The following is a 17,050-nucleotide window of genomic DNA, read 5'->3' on the forward strand; positions in this document are numbered from 1 at the left end:
CGCACGCGCGCGCGCGCACACACACACACACACACACACACACACACACACACAGGAGAAGAGTTGATTTTAGAATTACAACATGTCTCTATATTTTAAAGTGCAGGCTATAGAACAGATCTCTTGATTTGATATGTCAAGGGTGTCTAACTGAGGCAAAGACTATTTAATTTTTTAAACAAAAAATGCACCAGAGACACTGCATCACTAAGAAAGCCAGTAATTTTACTGATTTGGCTGCAAAATACAAATTATACCTTATGTCCAGCAGGAAGAACTTCTGATTTTTTTTGCCCATTAATTTATTTATTGTTCACTACAGACAGCTGATTAAATCTCTTGAGATACACAGGTGTGATTTTTAAAATTGTTATATCTTGTCATCTAGTGGCGACAAAGTCCAACTTATGCCGCTGTGAGCCTCTAAGCTTAATATTTCTTGCAAAATGCTTTTATGTGCCCATCAGCAGGAGAATATCACTGATTTAATTAAAGCAAATTCCCAGGATTAAAATAAAATAAAGCAAAAGCAAACCATCTGAAGCAATCCAAGTCAAAAAATTTTTAGGTTAAGTGAGTTTCATTTACCACTGAGCTGAATCTTTGACTAAAATTGAAGAATGGGCCAGTTTGAGGTACAAGCAGGGACAAGCAAAACTAAACAACATGATTATACCCATAGAGAATTTGATACAAAGTGTGCAATTCTATACTTGGATTGCTCCACATCTTTGGTTAGAATATATTCACAAAAGCCTGTTACTAGTTTCTGAATAAGGTCTTCTCACCTGACACCAATGTTCTACCAGCTGTTTGAGGGACTCATAGTGTCAAGAAATGGAGGCCACATACGTGAAGATGTCACTGCAATTGGTATAAAATGGGAGCAGAGGAATATGCTGGGTTTAGGCAATAGCATTTATTGAGGTTTCAAGTGGCTTTTTGGGACATAAAGGCAAAGCATTTGCCCTCTAGAGGCAGCAGGAAAGAAAGAGAAAGCCAAACCAAACCACACTGTTGCATCTATGAGGAAGATGCATAAAAGCTAAGACAAAGTCAAACAATACAAAAAGGGGTTCTTGACATTCTTGAAAACAGCATAGCAGTTGTTTTATTCTTGCTTTTTAGCTTTGTTTGGGGGGAAAAAAACCTTCTGAGAAACAGATATCACTGTATTATTAAAAATGTTAAATTCCACTCCTGGGAAAAATAGAAATCATTTAGTTACCAAAAAAAAAAGAAAGGAAAAATAACACTGAAATGATTTTAAAAACTCCTTTTCTGAGATCCATGCATACAATATATAAATGTGTGCAGATTTTTCTCTATTAGCTTTCCCCAACCTAGTATTCTTCATATATGGATTACAAGCTGAGCTAAGCTTGCCCAGCTAAGATATGGCCAATGCTTATTTCCTTTTAGGGGAGGAATTTTATTGTGACACTATATTAAAAAGGCACTAGATTTGGAAAGGGTGGTGTATATCATATACTGTCATCAGAAAAGAGGCTTTTCCTTTCATTAATAAGCCTTTTCCAAAATAAAGATCAGTTTAAGGGGAGAAGACGTCTTTTTGGCTATTGCATATTGCCTTTAACTTTGTTCTGCCCAGGTTGAAGAAAGTCTCAATCCTTTTTGGGGCACTGCCCCAAAAATGCTTAAATACAAAAGAATCTCACCATTAAGTCCCACCATTGTAGTTTTACCATAAATTATTAAGGTATAGATAAAAAGAACAGTTCAGGATTGACCGCTAAAGCTTTTAGAAAGCAACATCATCATTAAACATTGTGCTTCTTTATTAATTAAATCCATTTACAATGTTCAGTTAACCCTAGATTTTGTGCCTCTATATTTTAGTTTAGCTCAATAGTGGAAAAAGGAAGAAATAGTAATATCCATTCTTGCACAATTTAGCTCTGTTCAAGATCACAATTGCCTGGCTGAGTGGGAGGAGCTTATTTCCATTGGTTCACATGCACAGACCCCTTCAATTCTCAACAGTAACTTTATGTGTGCATGTGCATGGCTGTCACTATCACCCACCCACATTGACAAATGACTTACAACCATATTGGTAAGCCAAATATTTCTTTCTTTTTCCTTTTTTTAAAAAAATGGCCACATACCATATTGCATATTTAATTCCTGTTGAAGATGAATGTTCTCAAGTGATGGTAAATGTTAAAGTGAAGAAAGTCATTTGGAAGCCTGATTGAAGTTAGGAAAATCAAACATTGGCCCCAATCTCACTTCCTTTAATGCACTTATATGTGTTTAAAGTCATTGGTGGAATTAATGCATTATCAATGCAGTTTTTCTGTTATCTAGAACATGCAAATGATATGGCTTCAACATACTTCCAAGACTTTCTGGGCTAGTCAAGAAATGCTTAAGATAAGAAAAAGCAACTGCTGAGCCAGCACGGAATCATAAGCTATGACACTACAGCTGTGATATAGGTGTCATTATTATTGATTTTGTTAAAAGTGAACAAAGCCTTACATCTATATTTGGTTGGTATCCTTAATCAAACAGAGTTTTCACAGCTTGTATTCTTGTGTAGACATATATGTCTCCATTAAAATTTGCCCAAGTCAGTTGATTTGCAAATGCTTGTTTGTGACTCTGGAAAGGTATTACAGATTAATCAGCAACTGGGATTAAATAGTAAAGAGTGAATAGTGCTCTAATTTTTCACTCTGCTTTATATTGATACTGTATCAAAATGAGCAGTTAAAAGAACTGCATCACGAGCTGTGTTTTGACTCCAACATGCTAGAAATTACTCATATTTCTTCCATCCTACATCTCTTCCCTGCCCTCTGGTCCTAAGAAAATAAGCTACATCACTTGTTTACTCACTCGCTCACTCAGCTCAGCAGGGTGGACCACCAAGACGTAATTTGCTTGACAGATGTTAAAGCTCCAAGAAATATAAAACAATTATAAAGAATAAAATAAACTAAGTCATATACAAAGGGACTCTCCTACAGCACTGGGAATCCAGATATACCTTTCACACATTATTTAGTATGGGGAAAAGTAACCCACTTTTCCTTTCAAGAATCAATCCCGGTATGGAAGTATTTAAAGCAAATGACATAACTTTCATGCATTTTTATGCCTGCTAAATTATAAATAATATGTATTAATGTCAAAGATAAATTAGATACCCTGTTCAGGCATAATTTTATTTTGATATTATTCTTAATTAAAAGTATGGGTAGAAAGTATGGATAATATTAGCTTTATCCAACAAGAGAAAAGTAGAACAGAATGGATTTAGAAAAATATAATGGTCAATTTTTTATAGCAGGGCTGATTGCTCAAAGAAAATACAGCAACTACTATTTGAATGGAACTGTGGAGTTCAGCTCTAGTTACTCAACATGATGCACATGCTTCACATTATAACCATCACACCATCTAAATACTGTACAGATGTCAAAATAAGCACAACACTTTTCAGTGGTCCATACATTCAGCCATAAGTCACCAAGTGTTGCATAGCAAAATACTGAGTAAACCTACATTCAGTCATCTGGAAACAAATCCCTTTGACCTTATTGAATTTATTTTGCAGTATACCTGTACATGATGGTATTATAACTAATGTAATGCACGTATAAATTCATTCTTGGACATAAACAACTCAACATTTATAGCCAGACTGAAGTTAAGAATGATGACCTTTTGCTGCTATTCCTGTCCTCAATTTCTCTGTATGAAAGAGTACAAGAAATAAAGAATTACAGAGTTGGAGCGGCTATCTAGGCCACCGAGGCCACTTTTCCTTGACTACATTTGAACCTGAATCTGCCTGTAGTTCTGAGACAATCTACTAAACGTTGGGCATAATATATGCAGTCAGGGTACCAAATTTGGGGTAATTGTTATGGATTTTTAAATGATGTTCACTTTGATGCTACCCCAGATTTCCATTTTGTTTGTGCAAGCTTTCTGAGTTACCTCTTACAGCCAAAAGGTTGCTAGTTTTATCGAATATATAGAAACAAGACAAAGTTGAGTCACGTTGTGATCTAAGGGGCAGAAAGCCTCAAGATATGCAAAACATAAATAAGGTAAGAAGGACATGTTCAAATATATGATCAAACTACTCAAGATGCAAAACTGACTGCAGATGTATTAGAATTATATGGGCTGCTTTAGGAAAGGAAAATCATAATCGTTTGCAGATTAGCCTCCAACAGCTGATTGATTCTGTAAAATGTATTCTGATTAGAAGAAAAACTGAAAGGAAAAAAAATAGTTACTTAAATGTGCAACTGCACAAATATAATTCCCCCACTATTAAGATAACAAAAACTTCTGCTATTACCATAATTATTATATATATTAGAAAGCTATACACAAGCATGTTAATTTCACAGATTTTTTTAAAAGATTCTTAATATTTTATATAATTAGAAATACACATTTCAAAAACAAAATTTCTGCAAAGAGAAAACAATTACCTTGGTTAGCAAAGCATGGAGTTCTTCATGGCTTAGGGTAGTGCTTTCTATACAAAAAGTCCCCCTTTGTTTCCTTCAGGGCTGTTTAAAATATTGGCAAAGCTATGAAGGGGGAAAACACATTTTGGCTTCTGTAATCTACAAAAAGCCACAATGCTTTGCAAACTCTGTCTTACTTTTTAATATGAAAATAAGGAAAATGTAATTTACATATTTTTTAATATTTTTATTTAATAAGTGATCCAGACCCAGAATTTAAAAAAATTAAATAGATTAGCCCTCACACTAAAAAAAGAACCCCAAAATACTTTTTAAACAAGTATGGTCCTCTTTTAAATGATTTTGATCCGTTTAACTGAGTGCCATACTCATACAATATGCCAACACATTTGTGAGCATTTTCAGATACACTAAGTGACCTAAATTTTTCCTTTTCTTTTTTTTCTTTAATCACCCTGGGTCTCCCAAAACATCTGTACATTTTCTATTTGTTGCATAACAGCCACTTTCTCTCTCGGTAAAGATCTGCCCAGGATTGGGCAAATGCCTCCTCTTTTTTCCGTTTTTGGCTATTTACATGTAAATAACGTTGAACCTGCAACATGACACTATCTATTGTAACATACATTTTGCAAGGGAGCACAACAGTAAAAAGAAGTTAACCTTAAAACCTATTTTGTACAAGTGATCTGTTGTACAACTCAAGTGCGAAGCATCTCTTCAGCATTGCTGTTTATCTTTTAATATGGTATCACTGAGGCAATTTAAAAGTACTTTTACAAAACAGAGTACCTGACTTTCCCCCCCCACACACAGCACATATAATGCATATTGACCCCCCTCCCTCTTTCCCCTTAAGGTATAGCACACACACGCACTGCAAGAAAAAAAAAACCTCTATTAGCTAGTAAAGTTATCATGTTGCCCATCCTTCAGAGAGCCGCATGCGCTTCACGGAGGGACTTTCCCTTTCGTCCGGCGAAGGTCTGGTGAGTCCAATGGGAGAGTGGAATTCATTTCGGTGATCTTCCCTGTCGCTTCCATCATAGGAACTACTACAGCTGCTCAAGCTGTCAACAGGAGATCTTCCCGCCTCGTGGCGCGTGTGCTGTGGATATCTCGATGGCGTGGTGGTACGGTCTCTAGGAGGAGAAACAGGTTCGGACTTGATGTTGAGGCTTTGAGTAGAAGGCAGGGAGAGATTTGTATTCTGAGATAAATGAGTGCTAGTGCAAGCTCTGTAGGAGGAAAGGAAACCCAGTTACAGACGGAGGAGGCAGAGCCCCCTGAAATGCACACTTATACAAAATATCAGCTAAGAGACTGAAAACTCATTCCTACACAAAGCCAAGGAGTGTGTGTGTAGGACTGTCTCTGCAGCGGTGGGACACGTCTGAAAGGATGATTCTCCTAAGATGGTCCTTGCAGTTTGTTCTATGGATTGCCCAGAGCTGCAGCCAGAATGATTTTTATCTCAGATGAAAATAGTGTCAGCCCACACCCTGCTGTTTTTAAACCATGATTGATTTCTTAAGGTATGACTGCACGTGTGCATATACAGAAAAGTAATTTAAAAAGATGGTAGGTTGTATGGCAGACTAGTGGAGATTGCTTACAACTCAACTACAAGAACAATTAGGCCTGTTCTATTCCACATCTTTTGGTTTTTCACATGGCTTTCAAGACATCATGGGTTCATTTTTCTAGGTTCTGTGAGGGTCTTGAGGTGTATGGCAACTCATATTGGAAAGAGGTTTGAGCAAAGGTTCAGGAAATTCCCCATCCAAGTCTGTATCACCCTAAAGCTATGTAGAAACTAATATTCATTTTTAATATAAGCAAAAAGTTGTTGCAAGATTGGATACATAAAATTCTGATTAATTCTAAAGCCCTGCTACATTAGAAAAAGTCACCAAACCAAACCATGATTTTCAGTTATATATTCAAACACCAAGTTATCTGTTTGCTTATTGTCTCCTGTATTTTCCCCTTCTCTCCTCTTTTGGCAATGAGGAAATTAGAACTAAGAGGGATTTTTTTGATGGCCAAACAGATAAAAGTGGTTTGTTAAGCTGTAGGTTGATGAAATGAGGGGGGGGGGGAAAGGCAATACTTGAACATGGTTATTTTCAATATAATTATTTAAATCAGTGTTTTTCAATCTCAGCAATGTTAAGATGTGGAAATTTCATCTCCCAAAATTATCCAGCCACCAGGTGGATAAATCCTGAATCAATATAAGTTGTTCAAATTGTGCTAATAGCTGTACTAATGGCAATGACTTTGTGGATACTAGTTGATTGCGCATGGAAGTTGTATGTCACTCAGAGATGACATGGTAGATTGAATGTTTCAGAGGGATGAAAGGGTATGGCATGAAGGAGATACGTCACTTGAGCTGCACGTTTTGAAAGACTGGAAAGCTGACATGCTCAGGCCTAGCCTTCTAAAATCTTTGTGGCTGAGCACAAAGTGAAGGACTGCAGCCAACTGTTTTCTAAACTCTGCAGAAATGCAAAGCAATGCTATATATCTGTCCTTGGAATGATGTGGCAATGCTTTTATCATTAATTGTCACAATGTTTAATAATGAATGGCTATTGTTAGTCAACAAAGAGGAAGAGAAATGCTGCATCCGTAATTGCTTTCATCTGCCCTGCATTCAGCTGATTTTGTCAAAATTGGTGCAGTTATTTTCTCTAAAGGAATAGACAAGCATATTGGCCATACAGTTGCAGTTGTGTGAAAAGCAGGCCAAAGGGCAGAATTGTCTTGATTTTACATTCTTGGCAATACCTGAAGTTAACCCACTGTCTATAGTTGGGATCTGTTAACTATTGGAAATTAGTTCAATTTGGTGTGTAATGAATACCTTTATTCAATGTGGAAACTAGAAGCACTAACTATAAAAATAAGGTCTCTCATACACAGTTTTCTTGATTTCTAAAAAAGTAAAAATGCATACTCCTAAGATCCAGCTTACATACTAAACTGGACAGAGCAGAATTAAAAGAAGTGTTTTCTTTTCTTGCAGCTTAACTAACTGTTATTTAATTTCAGATTAAAACTGATTTACAAGATTGACAGAAGGAATTGCCATGTGAAATTTTCTTTTTTTTTTCCAGTTGAGAGTCAATTTCTGACAAATGTAGCATAAATGTTCATAGAATAATGTACAGGTAAAATCAGGGTAGGTATTTTATGACTGAGCTAGAAATAGATGATAGTGTGTACCAAATCTATGAAAGTTTGCTATTGGTTTAGCATTTAATTATGAACCTTGCTTTCTTTGTGAAATAGTCTGTTTATGTTATGGTGCTCAACTGAAAACAATTTGTTCCCTTTAACTGCTTAGGTGGGGCATTTTCTATTTGTAACGTATTTTTAAAACACTAATATTAATGCACAAAGAATATTATGAAGATTATAGGAAATATTTCATAGAGCTTTCACAGTAATACAATTTCCACCTAAGCATTACATACAAAATAATCCACTTCTCACTGAAGTCAATGGCAGCATATTTAATTTAAATAGGGCTGAGCTACTGCTTTCAGGGCATTCTAAAAGGAAGGCATCTCACTAAATAGGCACAAAAAAGCCTTTTATTACAAATAGTCCTCAACTTATATTGTTCATTTAACAATATATTCAAAGTTATGATAGCCTTGAAAAAAAGTGAGTTATGATCTGTATATATACTTATGACTGTCACACAATTCCCATGGTTGTGTGATCACAATTGTGGTGTTTGGCAACCTACCCACAATTATTACCAATTGAAATGTCCTGCAGTTATGTGATCAAAATTTGCAACATTTTTTGCATTTTTTGCTCACAGAAAATGCCTATTGGGGAAGTTAGATTTGCTTAACAACCATGGTCATTCACTTAATGACTGATGTAAAAATTGTTCTAATATCAGATCCAATTCTACTTGCAATTGAAACTAAGTTATGGTGGAAATTCCAATTGTGGTCATAAATGAGGTATATCGGTAATGCACTCATGTCTCCAATCTCAGAAAAGACATTCAACCTTGACTATGTGCAATTCAAATCATAGGAAAAGTGAATACTATGGTTTTGCTAGTTTCCTTGTTACACTGGATTTGCTTATATTTAATTTTTATAAAGAGTTTCTGGCTTTTACAACAGCTTGGTATAAATTATTATAGATTTTTTCCTCCTGAATTTGCCACTAGAGGGCAGGAATGCATGCCCTTTCACTGGGAAAACGAACACTAGGTTTGCTTGATGGCAAACTTTTGAACATGTAATTTATCATAATGTAAGAGAGTGAAATATATGTGCCTCTTCTAAAATGCATGATGCTCAAGCAAATGTGGATTATGTCTGGGTCAAGCTGGTAGATCAGTTGGTAATACTAAGCAGATATGTATTGCAAAGTGCAGTAAAGTCTTAAAGTCTGAATGGTTTAAAGCTCTGGTTAAAAGCAGAGAAGTAAAAACCTTTGAATTCTAATATCACTGTGCCTACAAGGGTATGATACAATCAGTGAAACAAGCTTATGTTAATAGATTGGGGAAAAACATACGAGTTATAAATGAACTGCTTATCTGCTTTCAAGGTCTGAATTTTGGGGATATAATTTCTAGACTCAGCTCAAGTAAGTGGTAGGCTAGCATTTATGTGAGCTTTTCCTAAGAAATGATGGAAAAACATCTTCTGTCAAATAATCTACATGATTTTAGATCTTGCAGTCATCTGATATCACCAGTGATGCCAGGTATTAAAACCTCTGCATGTAAAGTACAGGTAGTCTCAACTTATGACTGCAAGAGAGCCCTAAAACTTGTTCTTAAGCAGTGCAGTTCTGGCTTTTGGGGCAGCTGAAATTGGGCTGGAAGATTATTTCCTGGCCAGCCCAAGTTCAGGTGAGGCCAGCTACTTCTAGCCTAATGGAACATAGCTGAATACATAATAATACAGCCAAGCTCAGAGAGCACCAAGGACTTCCACCCAAAGCTTCATATATTGTCCTCTGTCGGTGGGTGACATTGGTCCAGTCACTCTCTTTCAGCCTAACTAACTTCATAGGGTTGTTGTTGTGGAGAAAATGGAAGGAGAAAGGTGGATATGTTTGCCACCTTATTTTAAAAATAATAAAGAGGGGATTCTTGTTGTTAGTTGCGAAGTCATGTTCGACCCATCGTGACCCCATGGACAATGTTCCTCCAGGCCTTCCTGTCCTCTACCATCTTCTGGAGTCCATTTAGGCTCACGCTTACTGCTTCAGTGACTCCATCCATCCAGCTCATTCTCTGTCATCCCCTTCTTCTATTGCCCTCAATCTTTCCCAGCATTAGGCTCTTCTCCAGTGAGTCCTTCCTTCTCATTAGGTGGCCAAAGTATTTGAGTTTTAGCTTCAGGATCTGGCCTTCTAAAGAGCAGTCAGGGTTGATCTCCTTTGGGACTGACCGGTTTGATCGCCTTGCAGTCCAAGGGACTCGCAGGAGTCTTCTCCAGCACCATAAATAAAATAAAACATGGCCTAGTACAGCTAATGTTGAAACTCCACTGCCAAGACAATTTAATCCCATAAACAGTTTGCTGTCTGATTTCACTAAACTGCTCTCCTCCCCCATTGCTGCACTGCAATCTATCCATATGCATGATGCATCTATCACTGACATACTGCAGGCCTGCCATTTATTATGTATTACACCTGCCTCATATCACTTTCTACTGACAACCAACGGAACATTATCTACAGAGAAAGGGACACAGGACAGAGCTAGATGGAGGCAACTCTCTTGGGTTTCTTGTAGGACAAAGAGGATTCAGTCATTCTGCCAAGATTATAGCTTTGGTTCCTTTCAAGGTTTTCTCAACTCCAGAATATTAGAAACTCTGAGCTCTCTGCTCCAAACACTGGACTGGCTGTTTCTCCAACAGGGAGGGAAAAACTTTATAACCAAAAACAGGAAGAAGAAGATGATGATGATAATGATTTTTCTTATTATTATTGGGGAAAGATATCTTGGGTCTTTTAAAAATAATATAATGCTTTGAATTCTGACTTACCCCAATTGACTGAGGGCAGATGGTGGCATGTTGTGTAGATGTTGCTGCTGCCAGCCAGTTACTGAACCCAAGTGGAGAGCACTGGCTGTGTTAAAGCCAGACAATGATGACAAATCTGCACTACTTAGCGAATATTCTGATAGAAGAATAAAAAAACACACAATAATTTCAAAATTAAGAAGAAAGAGTTCCAAAGCAAATTCTGTCATATTCCATTAATAAGGCATTGTAACATCTACTGAACTTGTGGTATTAAAAGATATTCTCTTCTCCTCACCACTTACTGAAAGCACAATAGGTGGATAGATGCATAGATATACAAGTGCATAAACTCAGTTTACTATCTTAGGAAATAAATGCTAAATATATGGTTTTCTGGCTCCTGGTGAACTTTCAGCTTGTGATGTTTTGTAATATTTTTAGCACACATTTATCAACACCAAAAAATGCAGCCTACAATGTCAGCTTACTTGCAAGGAATGGGAAACCTATGACTCTTTGGATATTGCTGGGCAACAACTCCCAGTTACATGGTCCTGCATGGCAATGGAGGCTGGGCACTCTAGATTAGTGCCTACTGGAGGACCACAGTTCCCCACCTTGATATTGAATATGGGCCAAATATATGAGCTTTAAGGAAGATTACTGTAAAGTGCAATCAAAATTAGATTAGCCTTGGATTCTTGGAAATAGCAACCTTAGGCTCTGGGGTTGGTTAGTTACTATGTTTCCATGGACTGTGACCTTGAATATACATTCAAGCCTGTAAGTACAGAAGTTAAAAAAGGTACAGTATGTAGCCTACAGACCAGCCAGGCTCACATTGAGTTTTAGAACCCTAGTCAACAGAAAATGGACATACTTTGGGCTTCAACCTTTCGGGCGACCCTGAACTGGAAAATGGCTTCCCCTTCCAGATAAGGATTTGGTACAGCCATTCATGGCTCTGCCAGTCCCAGCTTATTATACAATAGGAAGTTCTGGAGTGATATGCCTTTTTGTCCTCATTACTGTTTCCTATCAAGTCTTTCTGATGTACAAATGGATACCTTACGAGTGTACAAATTAGACACTCTGGAGTCTGCAGTTCAGGTAAGCATGGAAGCATTTCTGGCCTCTCAAAAGTGTATGATGCAGGTAAACTATCCCTACAATGTGCCAGCAGGCATCAATTAATTATGAGAGTGGGAATGTCAAAGCATTTTCTGATAAGGGAAGTTTAAGTGGCTCTTCAACTGTCAAGTGTGAATAAGTGATTCTTAAGCCACTTAAAAGTAATTCTTGTTATGATACACAACAAAAATGAGATAGGATTCTACATATTGTTTCATTTCATATTACCACAAGCATCAAATTCACAACTGCGTGGGCTTTTCTGTATGTGAGTATCTGGCTTTTTTCTATTTAATCTATAAGGCTCAGAATTCTGTGGAAACTTACCGGTACCATATGTTGTTGAAATGGCTGATGGGTATCCTCCCATCCCTTGCCCTGGTAAAGTAGGAGTTGCCACGGAAACCACCGGAGTAGCCAATGACTGAGCAGACTGAGAGTTATTTATCCTTTGATTCTTTTAAATGAGTAAAATAAACATATTAATGGAAGGATGGGAAACATTTGAAACAAATTATATTTAGAGATTGGAATTGTTCCTATGGTACAAAATTGCATACAGATTTCACTACATTAATCATTTATCATGTTGCTTTTATGAACTCTGCCAATCCCATGATTTATCATTTTTTCAAGAGAGCAGTTGTCACCATAGTAACTCATTAAATCAGAATCTCCTAGGTTACCAAACATATAAGATTTTTCTCCTCCCCCCACATATACATTAGTAGCAGTCAGACTAGGAGGATAAGAATATTTAACATGTAATCATTTAAGTTTGAAAAATTGCCTGAAAAATATAACTAAAAATATTATGCTACTCCTTCATCCCAGTTCATTTCCAAGGATGCTTAAAAAAGTATTGAAGTAGGATGAGTTGTGCCAGATGGTAATAGAAAATTAGCTGTTGAAAACAACCTATTGATATGCCCATATACATGCATGTTCGACTTCTCTATGGTTTCTGTTACAATTTGGGACATGTGCAGAAGCCTGCTAACATATACAGACCTCCTTAGGTGAACTGGCTGGCTATGCTTAAAATAGGCAAGCTAGATGATGAATATGCAATGCTGCATGTTCTATTTTCTCCAGAAGATGGTGCTATGGTCACTTTATTCTTAAAAATGCTGAAACTTATATGAAAGATACTATTAAATATATCTTTACCCTGCATTTTCTTATTGTGGGGCTCTAAAATGTACAAATCAAGATTGGAAATTTAAAGGAATAGGGCATTTGACGGAAACATTAAAAAGTTTGGGCATTCAAAGGTGACAATACTGGAAGAACACTAAATCCAACCTTTATAAAATTGTTGTTTTACAGTGGTTAAATACAACACTTTTAAACATTAGAAGATAGATGGGAGAGACTTAAATTTGTTTTTGAAGAAAAGGTTATAATCTGAGAAAGCTTCCTATATTTCAACTGCCAACTCAGTAGGGAAAAGCAAATGAATTGTTTCTGCATGTCTTCAATAAACATTATTCCCACTTACCAAAAGCAGATCAACATCCTCAGACTGATAGCATGAGAGAGGAGGATGAATAATTAGCAAAAGCAAATATTCTAAAGTCTTCTGCTTCCAATGCAAGAAGGCATAGCTTCGCAATAATGCACAGTAGAATTGGCTATCAAGCTAATTATGCATACTATATTCTCATTAAACATTATTTAAATTCCTATGTTTAGGACATATAGTCCTGGTTAGTTTCTTCCTTTTTTTTCTCTTAGAGATGAAGATTAATCTAAGGGTAATACACCCATGTTTTTGCCTTCCTAATCCTGACCTCAACTGCAACTCCTACTCAATGACATCATTGTTGTAAAATATCTTGCCAATCAGATGACCTCTTGGAAAGTATTACTAGTTTAGATGTTCTAGAAATAAAACATTTGATAGAGATGTTTTCTAAAGGTCAGCCACACAAGCAGTTCACCTTATCCTATTCCTTCAAGAAGAGATAGTTGCACTGATGGGTTTTATCCAAGTGGAAACCACAAAGTGGATACATAAATGTATCAGGCTAGTAGTTTACTACAGAACTATTTAAAATAGTTGTCAATTTGATTTAGGTAGAGCAGTATCCTTAGCACTACCTTGCATTTCTTATCAGATTTGTTTCTCAAATTGTTTTCCTTTTAAGGATTACATGGGAAATTAGTGTCCTATATGATTCCATAGAATATAACGAAAGATACAGGCTTAATACACTTGAGAAAACTCAGGGATACTGTAGCTTTTTAATGTGTATGGACAGGACATGATAAACATTAGTAATGAAGCAAGGTTTTAATCAAAATGATGTTTATAATTGTTGTAAGATGTAACTTTTGGGCTTCAGAGTTGCAGAAGTAAAGATACACTTCTTTAGTGTTGGCTTGTGTCTCAAAACGTAAAGTACTGTTTGCGTATGATGTGTCAAAGCATAGCTTTAAAATGCTATATTCAGTAATAAAAGAAACTTTGAAATCACAGAGAACAACACCTTTTAAAATATAATTGAAAACAAACTGGCTACAGTAGTAGCAGTCACAAATCAAAATGGTATAAAAGTATTATCATTTGATTCAGACTAGTGCTTTATTTTGATTTTTGTCAAGATACAATTCTTGTAAAATTCATTTCTGTCTTATCTGCACCAAGCCTTATTGAATTCAAGGAGACAAATCCTAATTAAGTTTACGAGGAATTGAAGCTTTTGTTTGTTCCCTGATTCAGAGTATTATAAATGGTTGCCTTCCTCCTAGGAACAAGCTGAAATGTTATATAAAATGGGCAGCTCTTGAGAACAGGAGGAGCAACCAGCAAAGTAACAATTAAGGCGCAAAAGCCTTAAATGCTTATATACAAATGCTCAAAGCTTGGGGAACAAACAGGGTGAACTAGAAGCAATAGTACATGAGGGAGGGTATGACATCGTTGGTATTACAGAAACCTGGTGGGACGAAACCCATGAATGGAATGGACTGATGGATGGATACAAACTGTTCAAAAGAAACAGGTCTACAAAAAGAGGAGGAGGAGTTGCTCTATATGTAAGAGAATACTACATATCTACAGAAACATACATGATCAAAGATAAAATCTCTCCAGATTGCATATGGGTCAATATAAAAGAGAAAAAAGTGACATTAGCATAGGTGTATATTACAGAACACCCAACCAAGCTGAAGAAATAGATGAACTCTTTGCCAACCAGTTAACAAATGTATGTAGGAAGCATGCCACAATAATAATGGGAGACTTCAACTTCAACTACCCAGATATCAACTGGGAGACAAACTCTGCAGATTCCTAACCAACCTAGCCAACAACTTTTTGTCACCCAAAAGGTGGAGGACAGAACTAGATGTAAAGCCATACTGGACTTAATCCTAACTAATAGAGAAGAAGTGATAGAGGGAGTTGAAGTTGCCGGAACCTGGGGTGAAAGTGACCGTGTTATACTGGAATTTAATATAACGCAAACATTAGCAACAGAAAACAATCCAACCAGTGTCTTGAACTTCAAAAGAGCTGACTTTAACAAACTCAGAGAGAACCTAGGAAAGATCCCATGGATGAAAATCCTAAAGCGGAAAACAACCCAAGAAGTGTGGGAAACTCTGAAAAATGTGATCATAAAAGCCCAGACCAGCACAATACACCCAAAAAGAAAAACAAGAAATTCAAGAAGAAACCAGCATGGCTGCACAAAGACGTCTCTGACAAACTGAAAGACAAAAACGACAAATACAAAAAATAGAAAGAAGGACACATAACTAAGGCTGATTATTAGCAGACAGCCAGAACATGTAAAGATGAAGTCAGGAAAGCAAAGGCTCAGAATGAACAAAGACTTGTAACAGAAATCATGGATAAAAAATGTTTCTTCCAACATATTATCAACAAGAAAAAAGTCAAGGAAACTGTAGGCCCACTAAAGAGAGAAGAAAGAGAAAAAGCAGGCAACAGGGAGAAAGCAGAGCTGCTTAACTCATTCTTTGCATCAGTCTTCACACAAAAAGAAACCATAGCCCAACATACCAAAAAAAGCCACTGCAAAAGACAAATTAGAAACAAAAATTAAAATAAGCAAGAAAATGGTAAGAGAACACCTATCCGACCTTGATGAATATAAATCACCTGGATCCGACAGATTACATCCCAGAGTTCTGAAGGAGCTGGTAGATGTTATCTCAGAACCATTGCACCACATCTTTCAAAAATCCTGGAGCACCGGGGAAGTACCTGAGGATTGGGAAAGGGCTGATGTGGTTCCCATCTTCAAGAAAGGGAAAAAAACGGACCAAGGAAACTACAGACCAATCAGTTTAACATCAATACTTGGGAAGATCCTAGAAAAGATAATTCAAAAAGAGATCTGCGAACAACTAGAAGCAAACAAAGTTATAACTAGTAGTCAGCACAGGTTTGTTAAAAGCAAATCATGCCCAACCAATCTTATTTCATTCTTCGACAAAGTGATTAAAATAATAGACCAGTGAAATACTGTGCACGTAGTATACTTAGATTTCAGTGAGGCATTTGATAAAGTAGACCACAATCTACTCCTTAGTAAGCTAGAAAAAGGTGAAATAGACAACATCACCACCAGATAGATCTGTAGCTGGCTGGCAAACCTAACTCAACAAGTAGTCCTCAACAGCACTATATCCACATGGAGAGAAGTAAGCAGTGGGGTACCACAAGGTTCCGTCCTAGGCCCAGTACTCTTCAATATCTTCATCAATGACTTAGATGAGGGAATTGAAGGGGAACTCATCAAATTTGCAGATGACACCAAGCTGGCAGGAATAGCCAATACCTCAGAAAACCAACTAAGGATCCAAAAAGATCTTAACAAACTTGAACAATGGGCCCTATCCAACAAAATGAGTTTCAGTGTGAAGAAAAACAAAGTTTTACATTTAGACAGGAAAAATCAAAGGTACAAGTACAGATTGGGCAAGACCTGGCTTAAAAACAGTAACTGTGAGAGGGACCTTGGAGTCGTAGTGGACAATCACTTGACATGAGCCAGTAGTGTGCAGCAGCAGCCAAAAAACCTAATACAATCCTGGGTTGTATAAACAGAGGCATAGAATCAAGCTCACGCGAGGTATTAGTATCGCTTTATAAAATCCTAGTAAGACCACACCTGGAATACTGCAGCCAATTTTGGTCACCTTATCACAAAAAGATGTTGAGAGTTTGGAAAAAAAATCAGAGAAGAACAACTAAGATGATCAAAGGCCTGGAGACTAAAACATACAAAGAACAGCTGCAGGGTTTGACTAGTCTAAAGAAAAGAAGAAACAGGGGAGACATGATAGCAGTATTCCAATATTTGAGGGGCTGCCACAAAGAAGAGGGGGTCACGTTATTCACCAAAGCACCAAAGGGCAGGACAAGAAACAATAGTT

At 36.9% G+C, this 17,050-nt stretch overlaps 1 protein-coding gene across 10 annotated transcripts in view; it reads right to left on the reverse strand.

Moving 5' to 3' along the window:
* Window positions 1–204: 204 nt before the first annotated feature.
* The window catches only part of MEF2C (myocyte enhancer factor 2C), a 191,128-nt gene continuing 174,282 nt past the window's right edge, over window positions 205–17,050 (reverse strand). For 8 of the 10 annotated variants that reach the window (XM_081320823.1, XM_081320817.1, XM_081320816.1 and 5 more), the window contains 3 exons: window positions 11,966–12,095; window positions 10,526–10,661; window positions 205–5,716 (listed from right to left, as the gene is read on the reverse strand). In XM_081320823.1, the coding sequence (XP_081176949.1) occupies window positions 5,395–5,716; window positions 10,526–10,661; window positions 11,966–12,095 (588 nt within the window). In that variant the 3' untranslated portion in view covers window positions 205–5,394. The remainder of the gene's footprint in view (window positions 5,717–10,525; window positions 10,662–11,965; window positions 12,096–17,050) is intronic. The other 2 variants (XM_081320825.1, XM_081320824.1) reach the window with 1 other exon arrangement.

The sequence above is a fragment of the Vipera berus genome, assembly GCF_964194415.1.
Source record: "Vipera berus genome assembly, chromosome: 2".
NCBI classification, from domain to species: domain Eukaryota; kingdom Metazoa; phylum Chordata; class Lepidosauria; order Squamata; family Viperidae; genus Vipera; species Vipera berus.